Source organism: Sorex araneus, chromosome 5, assembly GCF_027595985.1.
Source record: "Sorex araneus isolate mSorAra2 chromosome 5, mSorAra2.pri, whole genome shotgun sequence".
NCBI lineage: Eukaryota > Metazoa > Chordata > Mammalia > Eulipotyphla > Soricidae > Sorex > Sorex araneus.
The window spans coordinates 79,544,214-79,554,268 of NC_073306.1; the positions used below are offsets into that span (position 1 = coordinate 79,544,214).

Below are 10,055 nucleotides of genomic sequence, written 5' to 3' on the forward strand. Positions count from 1 at the left end.
CCTAGACTGATACCCAGTGGGAGATTCTGGAACCTGGATCCATTCTCACAGAGTCCTGGAGGTGAACCCTGGAGTAGTCCCCACTCGGCTACTTAGTCATCCTCTAGCCACAAGCCAGCTCTCTCTTCTAGTGACTCTCAGCTTGTGAAGAAAATGTCAGTTCCCTTGAGGGCTGGGCCCTGCCCCTGACCATGCTCTGCAACAGTGAAAACAGTCTCTTTTCAACAGGCTGATTTCAAACAGCAGCACCTGGGTTTCTACAAAACCATGCCACTTTTCTTCCAGTATATTTTTATAACCATGTGCTTTAGAAGGAAGTAAAGTTTCCTTCGCCCTGGGGAGAGCTTTTCCAAATATTTTTAGAAAGTTAAAAATATAACAAAACAAACTACTCACAGCCTCCTGTTTAAAGATGGGAGGTGGGATTCAGCAGACTCCTGGGGAAGGGTAGCCTAGACAGGAGTCAGATGGCAGGAAAGGAGGGAGGGGGGAGTTTGGTTGGAGGATAAGTGGGATTTTTTTTCTTTCTCTTTCTTTTTTTTCTTTCTTTCTTCCACAGCAGAGGAAATTGGCTGTCTAATTTTCTGTCTTGTAGGCTTTCATTTTTTAAAGAGTGGAGCAAAAACTAAACTGATATGAGCTGGTAGGTATACTTGCTGGAGGCGGAGGCAGGCAAGCAATCATTATTTGATGGTGACTCACTGAAAACATTACCTTGAGCCATAGCCAGGGCATGAACATCTTCACACTCACTACAGATTTGTGCTAGGTTTGCTGGGACCCAGAAGCTTGGGGTGGGAAAATCAAGGGACTTGGGGGTTGTTTGATGATCTCTGAAACAGGTTGTGTAACTGTGTTTCCTTAGCAAGCAAAGATTGCACTGAAAGTTCTTGTGTTGCCATACCCAGCTTAATTAACTAAAGGAGCCATCCAAATGGAGTCTAGCTGTTAGCAATCCTTCAGATACCAGCTCAAAGTAGGGAGGAGGGAATAAATCTCTGGGGCAGGATGTCTTTTGGGCCTCCAAACTAACTCCAGGTCTCTCATTCAAAAAGACTTTTCCTTGCTGTCTTGTTTCTTGCTTTCCAGAAAATCTGCCGTTGCACCCGCCCCCTAAACATTTTGCTACCCCTCAAACTTTGGTATAAAGATGGAAGAAACTAGATTGTGGGTAATGATGGGTTATTCATTTTACTTTTAAGAAGTAGATTGGGATATCTGGATAGAAGAGTGTCTACAGAAGTATACAGTACTGCTGAAGAAAGGAGAGAAGAGAAAGGACTCCCTCACTTCTTTTCTGGGACAATAGCCCCCTCCAACATTTCAAGCTGCCAACTTCTATGCAACAAAAGGTTACCAAACAAAATCAGAAGGAGAATTGGCATTTTGGTGGCACAGTTTGGGAGTGAAAGGAAACAAAACTTTGAGAAAAGCAAATCTGAAGCACCGGGATGGATCTAGAGTAATTGCTAGCAGCACTTACTAAAAACTAAAGAGATAATAAGAAGTCAAGCATGCAGAAGTAGTACTTTCCTTTCACTAGCCACCTATGAAGTTCAAGTTCATCCCTGACTATAAGGGGACAGCCGACAACTTTCTTGGCACAGTGATCACTGGCAGGCTGCTAAGAGCTGCTGGGTGCTGTAACTGGTTTGTATTTGCAGATGTCTTGAATTTTTCCCCCAAATGGGACTGAGGGTTTCTTTGTAAAGAACTGAGGGTGTATAAACTCTGGTGAATTTTCAGATCCCAATCGTGTCCAAAGTTGACCAGCCAGCCCCAGAGCCAATGCAGACAGAAGATGTAGCATCTTCAAGTCTTGGAAAGTGCCTTGTGAGGACACACATACCATTTGTGAACTATTTAAACATAATTATAAAATCCAGCAGCAGCTGAAATGCAACAAGGAAAGTCCAGGCACCGGGTATCCCCATAATACATAGTTGAATGAGGATACCCAGTTTCTAGCCCAGTACAACTCAGTGGGAAGAAAAAGAGGTGCAACTCAGACCCTTTTGTTAAACTTAAATAAGACCAAGACCATTTTTAAAGCAAATTGATGAGATAGAGAAAAATCTGCAAACCACTCTCAACTGGGATGCTGAGAGGTACCTCTTCTTTCCTTCTTCCAGCTCCTACCCGGTACACAAAAATCCCACAGCACAGCAAATTTTCAGAAAAATTATTTTAAGTCTACCAAGGTTCTAATATCAGAGACAGAGGGCAAGCTAGGATATGTTCTAGCTATGTCTTTAGCCCTTTGACACTATAGTGGGGCAGGGGTGAGGATGGAAATAGATAACTGGGGATGAGCCCAGTAGGGGGTCCATCTGACTCTCTGGCTCCTTAGGAAGTGACCTCCATCCAGGCAGAGATTGTAGCCTTCATTCTGTTGCTTTTTGGCATAGTCCTGAGTACTAACCTTGTGAGGATCTTGTTTTGCTAGGATGCTAAGAATATTAACACACACTCCTACTGAATGAAGCAAGTCCTCCATGTCCCAATCTTATTCTGGGGTCCCAATCCCATACAGGAACCCGGAGAAGGACGCCTCTACTTTCCCACTCCAGCACAGATTATGAGGTCCCACCTGGGCTGGGGGCTGAACACCCATGGGAGAATGAGAAAGACAAGGATCAAAGTCCCGGCGAATGTTGCTTAACTAGGCCGAACCGAGTCCCTCGGGAGCGGGTCCTAATTGCGTGCCCTGCGGCCTCCAGCTCTCTGCCCGGCCCGAAGCGTCAGCAGCAGAACAGCTGCGAGGCCCTGGCACCCTCCCGCAGCAGCAGCAGCCGCCGCAGGCCCGCCACCGACCTGCGCTCCCGACCCTCCCGGTCTGGGAGCTGACGGAGAAGAAGGAGCTGGAGGAGCAGGAGCGGGGCGGCAGCGCAGGCTCAGCTGGGGCCGCCGGTAGGCAGAGATGGCAGAACGTTGGCCGGCCGCTTCGCCGGCTCCGACAGCCTCCTAGCACTCTCCCGAGGCTGGCGCTGCTGGGAAACCAAGCTCTTTCAGAGAGCAGGAAATTCACGTTGATACCAAATACATGACCACTGGGAGCTCTGGGTCCACAGGTCAAGCCCACGGCTTCACAGATTCTGTACCTTCGAACATTCCGGGAGGACAGTTTTTTTCTTCCCCAAACCATGTCATGCATGCCATCAGAGAATCACAGCACATTCTGCTTTAGTAAAATCAGCTCCCTTTGATTTCACCGCTTGTTTAAAAAAAGATAAACTTTATTTTTGTAATTTTCAATCACAAAAAAATCTATATTTTTGTCTAAGCATTTATTTGACTGAATCAAAAAGGACATGGAAAGAAAAATCATGTTTTACTAACGTATATAAGTGACTCTTTTTTTGGACAACATATAATAAATATGATATATCACTTATCATTCTGTCTTTCAAATGTACATTTTTTTTCATATTATGGAGCATGCCACTTTTCCAAAAGAAAAAAAAAAGGTCATAAGAAATCAGTGCAAAGTTCTCGGTTACCCTCCTCTTTTCTCTGGGGGAGACAATGTCCACAGTCATGCCCTGCGCCTCCAAAGTAGAGACTGTGGGTCCCCAGACCCTTCTCTCCGCGGGGCGCTGTCCTCTCTGCGCCTTCTTCCTTCCCTCCTGCCCCTCCCTCCGCCCCCTTCCTGCGTGTCCTTTAAGTCACAGCGTAAAAGAACTTGAGGTTTTGTGTGTGTGGGTGTGTTCACTTACTGGTCGCACTTTGTGTGGGGTCAGCGTTCTCGCCAGTCACGCTGCAGTTGGGGGGGCTTTGCAGTCCTGTCTCTGAGGGTTTGGGGAGTGGGCGAACAGAGGGCGGGCTCCTTTGGGGGGTGCCCACCGCCTGGGGATGGGCGTCTTCTTCTTGCATTTCTCTGCCTCCCGCGTCGGTGCTTCCGACGGCCCGGCTGCGGGACAGGAGGGGCGGGCGGCTGTCCGGGCTGGGCCGGGGGCAGCGGGGCGGGGGAGGGGCGACGCTGGGCGGCTCGTTCCTCACCGGGGGTGCGGGGTGCCCGGGATGGGATTGGACAAGGGATTCAGGGCCGGCTGTCCCCCCGGGCCCAGGCCGTGGATGAGCACGCGGGGCACCAGGGGCCGCTGTAGCTGGGGGTGGGGCGCCGGCGGAGTCCGGTACATGCTGCTGTACATGGCCGCGGCCGCGGCAGCCGCCGTGGTGCTGTCCATGCTGCCCAGCAGGCTCGGGTGGTAGAAATACGGCGACGGAAACATCCTCTGCAGGGCCGAGTAGTTCCCAGCCTCGGCCAGCAGCTCCAGGCCCACCGCCGTCTGCCGCTTCCACTTGGTCCTGGGGGGGAGGAAATACACAGGTATGCGCGACGCTGGCTGCCGTAGGGGCGCCTGCCGTTGGGACACCTGCCCCAACCCCTTCTTCTCGGCCTTTTCGCCTTCTCTTCCTGCCCGGGGATCTCAAGGGCCCAAAGAGCTCTATCCTTAATTCACAGCCTACCCCCACCCCCTGCCCCCAGCCTTGCTCACACAAAGCCCTAAATAGAGTCAGTTTTGTCAGTGACACCCTGGACACCTGAGACCTCACTCAAATGTAACCTGGCCAGATTTGACCCCTCTTCCTGCCCCTGATCTGCTGTTCCCCTTCCTTAGGCTACTTCCTAAAACTTTCCAGGAAGCCAACCTAGGCCACTCTAGATGCTCCCTCCTCTAATTTCTTCTCGGACTGTGTCCCTGAGGAGCCCCCCACCTCCAAGTCAATTCCAGTGCCTGCTCTCTGCCCTCCTCCTTCCTGCAGGCCCAGTGAGAAGAAACCTGAAACAAAGGGACACGGGGGTCGTGGGGCATCTGGCCCCAATCCCTCTCAGTCCCCAAGGCTGAGAGGCACAGGCCTGGCGGAGCAGACCCCAGGCAGCAGGGCTTACAGAAGGCCTGTGTGGAGGTTGCAGAATGGAATCTGTTGGAGGGAGAGCTCTCCCAAGGGGACAGTACCTCGGGGCCATTGGGGGGGGGGTGGAATTGCTTTTCAAGATATTTTCTCCTCTGGGAGATCGTAACAATTAAAACCTGTGATCAGCTTTTCCTGGCCACCTCCCCCCAGTCCCCCATACACCCTCCAGAAAGGGAGGAGTGACTGTGTGCTCAATTCCCTCGCCAAGGACCCAGGGCTGGTGGGCCTTCATGCAACAGCTCCAGCCAAATTAATAAACATGTCGTCCGTTTTAAATTGGCTACAAATGACACTAATGTTTTCCGACAGAATTAGGGTGGCCGAAGCCGTATGTAATGAGACAGAAAATTATGGTAAAGATGACAACTGAATGGGCATTTCCAACTGCACTTATGGATGATTAAAACACAAACGAGACCAGTGGAGGGGAAGAGAACATGGAGACGGGGAGACAACCACCAAGCCCGCAAACAGCATAATCTCGGCTTCCAATGTCTGTTTGGCTTTATAGTTCAGGGGTCTGTAAGTATTACCAGTTCCTTTCTTAATTTTCTTTCAGGCAAAGCAGCATTCAAGGCTGAATGTGAGGTGGCCCTCACAGGGGACATATCTCCCAGGCCTGACCATTGGCCAGCTGCCTGATCCTCCAGCTGGAATCTTGGGCTGCCAACCGGCCTCTCCCCACTGCCTGGAAGGCCACCGGAAGGCCATCTAAGCGGGTTGCTGGGGCAGCTCTGCAGACTATGTATGAAAGGGCCAGGCTGGCTGGCTGGCTAGACATTCCAAACCAGCCTGGGGCAGGCCCATGGGGTGTACTTCCTAGACTCTAGGGGCATAAGTGTCAGCTGCACGGATGTCTCAATCTGAGAAGGTGTGGGTGGCTTGATTGATTTGGGGGAAAAAAGAGTGGAATTTTGCTACTTGGGTTTAAGGGGGAAAGTAGTCTCTGAAGAAACTCAGAAGTGCAACACTGTCCCCAGGTTCTTCTCTTCGTGGGGGTGTGGCTAATCCCTGCTCAGAGGGCAGCTCCCAGCACCCACCCTATGCCCTCTGATTCCAGTCACAGAGAGAAGAACGTAGGTGAGAGGCCAGGTAACTGCAGCTCTCCCCCTGCACCCCCACCCCCGTTCTCATCCCCCTTACCTGCGGTTTTGGTACCAGGTCTTGACCTGGGTGTCAGTGAGGTTGAGCGCAGCCGCCAGGTCCATGCGGTCCTGCACACTCAGGTACTTCTGCCGCTCAAAGCTCCTTTCCAGCTGATTAAGTTGGTGGTCAGAGAAAGCTGTGCGGGCTTTTCGAGGCTTTTTGGCCCTCACTGGGGGACTCTCTCGGCTACTCGTAATCTCCCGGTCGCCTTCTTCCTTTGTTCCTACAATAGAAACCCAGACACAGCCATAAGTGAGTCTGGGATGGGGAGAGGTGGCTGTCTTCTTTGCACAGACAATTCCACAATCCCAAACCAGCCACTGCACTGGGACTGGGGGCAGGGGGTAGGGGCTTCATTCTGCTGCCCTCCTACAGAGAGAGAGAGAGAGAGAGAGAGAGAGAGAGAGAGAGAGAGAGAGAGAGAGAGAGAGAGAGAGAGAGAGAGAGAGAGAGTTCGACTACGACATTAGTATGGAGGAAGAGGGCCAAATTCTTACTGGTGAGTGTGGGTCTCCTCCACAGTTCCCAAAAGGATTCTTAAAAGGTTTCTCTGATCATCTTAGCATTAGAAGTTAAAAAGGGGGATAAGTACTTGAAATAAAGGGTCCTTTTGTTCTTGTTTCCTTAACTGGGGAGAAATCCTGCCCAGTTTGCTTGATTGTTTTCATTCTGTTTTCTCTGACTGGGGAATTCTTAAAAGATCTTTGTGCTCTTTTCTTTCTTTCTTTCTTTTTTTGGAGTGTGTGTGTGGAGGGTGGGGGGAGGCACAATTTTTATTTTATTTTTGTTTGCCGAAAACCACAGGTATTTGGTTTCTCTTTTTGGATGCACTTGGGGAATATTGGAGTCAAGCTCTCTGCAGTTCCTTGCATAAGGTCTTTCAAATCTTCAGAAAGAAGATATCGTCCAGACGCTGAGCTGAGCTCAGAATCACTGAGTCCATTCAGGTGACAGCCCAGAGATTTCCGGATTCTATTTGTCAACTTTGGTTTTTCCCTGAAATGCTGGGAAATCGATATGTCAATCCCTCTCTGTTTGTACCCGTTTTTGCTCTGCTCCTTGATCTTCCCTGCAGGAAGAACAATAATCTCTCTAATTGACCCACTGGGGAGGTTGGTGCACAAAAAAATCGCCAGCCCAGACTGTACATCTGTTTTGGGCGCTATTATGCTAATGCTATAATAGTAAAATGAGGTGCCAATATCCTACCTTCCAGACAGCACACATCTTTCCCAGAGATGGCAAATATTAATCAAAGTAGTAATAATAATGATAATAATAAGCTTATCAGTAAAGGGGGAAAGATTCTCCTGTACATTAAAATTGTTTTACCATGCAAAGAGAAGAACAATTCTTATGAAATTCTCCAAAGGAAAAATGGAAAAAGAGTTAAAGGATAATTTCAACTGCCACCTTCTCATTTCTACAAAATAGAACAATTTTATCTCCCAAAATTTTACTTTCACAAATGCTACCTCCCACTTATGACTAAGGAGCCAAAAATCCTACTACAATGTGGATGTTCACATGAGATAAACAGGATGTTTAAAGAAACTGATTGTGAATACGGACTTTCTTGGATTAATCATGATTTTCTTAAAGTTGGTTTGTTCATCCACTCTGAAAATTTTCATTCATTAAATCTGAGCATTCCTGTGATGGTATTTGGCATTCCTGTGGTGGTGGTGGTGGGGAAGATGGCATGAAATAATTCACATTAAAGAATAAACACCACATTGTGACACCCCCCACACACACACACTCACACACCACCATCACCACCATTACTGCCACCACCACGCTTGATAGCTAAGCCAGTTTTCTCTCCCACTCCCCCCAGTGCTACTTCTCTAGGTCTCAGACAGAAAAAAAATTTCTCAAGTTCTGTCCTAGAACTGAGTAACGGATTCCCCTGTAGGAGCACCGCCATCCCCTTCCTAACCGATTAAAACTGAGTGAAATAAAGGAAGGTGCTGAATGACGGTGAGGGTTGAGCGGTAGAAATAGACAATAAAAAGAACTTGGGATGAATCCCCACTCCACACTCCCTCCACACTGTAGCTTTGGACGGCAGAACCATCGCCAGGGAAGCTCCGGGGCATCACTCCGGCTGAGAATCTCGAGCGCCTGCTGGGGGAAAAGGGGGTGGGGATGGGGGGGAGACGGGAAACCCGAGGCGGGGGATGCTAGATAAGGAAGCCGGCCTCGGCGTGAGACTCACCGTGGCATTTGATGTCGCCCTGGGCATCTTCCCGCTTGTCAAGTTTGGTTTTACCTTCCTCCTGCTCGAGCTTGGGCCTGAAGCTCTCGTGCGCTGCGTTGCTCTCTTGCTTCGGGGTGGGGTGTGGAGAGGAGACGCTGGTGCTGTAGGGTGCACACGCCGCCAGAGGTTTGCAGTCGCCCAAGATGTCCTTGATTAAAAAAGAAGAGGTGGAAGTCCTGGGGGCTGAGGCGGCCGAGCCGAGCTGCTGGGCCGCCGGAGGCGGCTGGGGCGCCGACGGCGGCGGTTGCTGTTGGGGCGAAGGCTGCAAACTTTGCGTGGGGGCCGCGGCGCACGGCGGTGGCTGCGGGCCGTGGTGGAGGTGGTGGTGATGCTGGGGCCCATCTGCGACCAGAGGCGGCTCCGGGGGCTCCATGGTGACCGAGATGGGAGAAGAAGGCGCAGTTCCTACGGTATCAATCTCTGAGCAGGGCGACGGAGTGGCCTGACTCCTAAAATCCGCGGTCCTGGGCTCGCCGAGCGGGCGGAAATCTCCATTCATCATGCCGGGGCTGCCCGAACTGGCACTGGACAAAATCGTGTCTATTCCAAAACTCGACCCGCTGGCCCCTTCCATTGTTGTCATTTCTACATGAGGTCCACGCCACTCCGCCGCTCAGCAGCCAGCCCAAGCAAAGGAAGCTACCGATCGTAAAACAAAACAAAACACTCGGCAAGGTTGTCGCCGCGTTAAAAAAAAAAAAATACAAAACCACAAATAAAGTGGGGCGGGAGGCTAGGAGGGATTATCGGGAGGTGGCAATCGGTGGGCACGTTCGACACAACTTTTCTCTTTTCCTTTTTCTTTTTGTTTCCTTATAGAAAAAAAAGTAGGGGTGGGGAGGAAGAAAGGCCGGGGGATGGGAGGGGAAGCCAGAAAAAAAATTGTTGGCAACACCGAGCGTAAGCTCCGAGAACGACCTCGCACGTGGGGCGGCGGTGACTGCTCTGGGGACCCAGGCGAAGGTGCAGGCGGCAAAAGGGGGCCCCGACGCCACCGCCGCCGCCGGGATCTGCCCACAGCCTGGCACCCAGCTGCAGCTGCGGCGGCGGACGTGGCAGCTAGAGACGTCCGCGGAGCCCGGGTGGCCGCGCACCTTCGGAGCTCCCGGGTGACTCCTCGAGGTATCTGCCGCGCGCCACTCGGTCACCCCACAGCCTAGTTTCTGAACTTTCTGGGAAAGTTGTGGCTCAGACGCCGCCACCGCGGTCGCGGTGACACTAGAAAGAGGAGAAAGAAGAGGAGGAGGAGGAGGAGGTGGTGGAAAAGAAGAAGCAGGTGCAGGCGGAGCAGACGGCGGAGACGAGGCGCCGAGCGACTCCGGCCGCAGCCGGGCGCGATCGCTTGTAATCCGGCTTCTTGCGGGCGGCGCCGACCCCCTCCCGTGACGTCACGGCCACTGCCGCTGCTCCCCGCGCCGCGCCGGGCCCGCGCCCCAGCCGCCCAGGCCGCGCGCCGGGTCCTGCGCCCCCATTGGCCGCGGCCGCACGAACGAACGACGCCGACGTGCCCGGAGCCAATCGGTGCGCGGCTCTGCAACCCGTCAGCGAGCGCGGCTCCGGCTTCGCTGCTCTTTTGAGAACTCGCTGGTCCCTTTGCCTGCAACCCAAAGCCCAATACCTAGCGCCTGCGTCGGTCCGGGTGTGCACAATCACGCGCGAGGGGCAAAGCCAGAGAGGGACGCGAGCCGAGGAAGACTAGAGGAGCGAACCACTTGCGCCGGGGGAG

General features: G+C 51.9%; 1 protein-coding gene across 1 annotated transcript; it reads right to left on the reverse strand.

Annotated features, from left to right (window-relative positions):
• Nucleotides 1-3,221: 3,221 nt before the first annotated feature.
• Nucleotides 3,222-9,694, reverse strand: BARHL2 (BarH like homeobox 2). The gene is made up of 3 exons (XM_004603293.2): nucleotides 8,288-9,694; nucleotides 6,064-6,289; nucleotides 3,222-4,308 (listed from the first exon to the last, which is right to left on the reverse strand). Exons 1-3 carry the CDS (start codon nucleotides 8,910-8,912, stop codon nucleotides 3,996-3,998), a joined length of 1,164 nt encoding a protein of 387 aa, XP_004603350.1. The 5' UTR covers nucleotides 8,913-9,694; the 3' UTR covers nucleotides 3,222-3,995.
• Between the last annotated feature and the right edge of the window lie 361 nt (nucleotides 9,695-10,055).

Bases quoted from the DNA above. Each gene is read 5' to 3' on its own strand.
- BARHL2 (XM_004603293.2), bottom strand. From the start codon at position 8,912: ATGACAACAATGGAAGGGGCCAGCGGGTCGAGTTTTGGAATAGACACG. The intron at 6,290-8,287 runs GTGAGTCTCACG...TTTCTATTGTAG, and splicing joins GGGCGACATCAAATGCCACG to GAACAAAGGAAGAAGGCGAC. The intron at 4,309-6,063 runs GTAAGGGGGATG...CCTCCCCCCCAG, and splicing joins ACCTGGTACCAAAACCGCAG to GACCAAGTGGAAGCGGCAGA.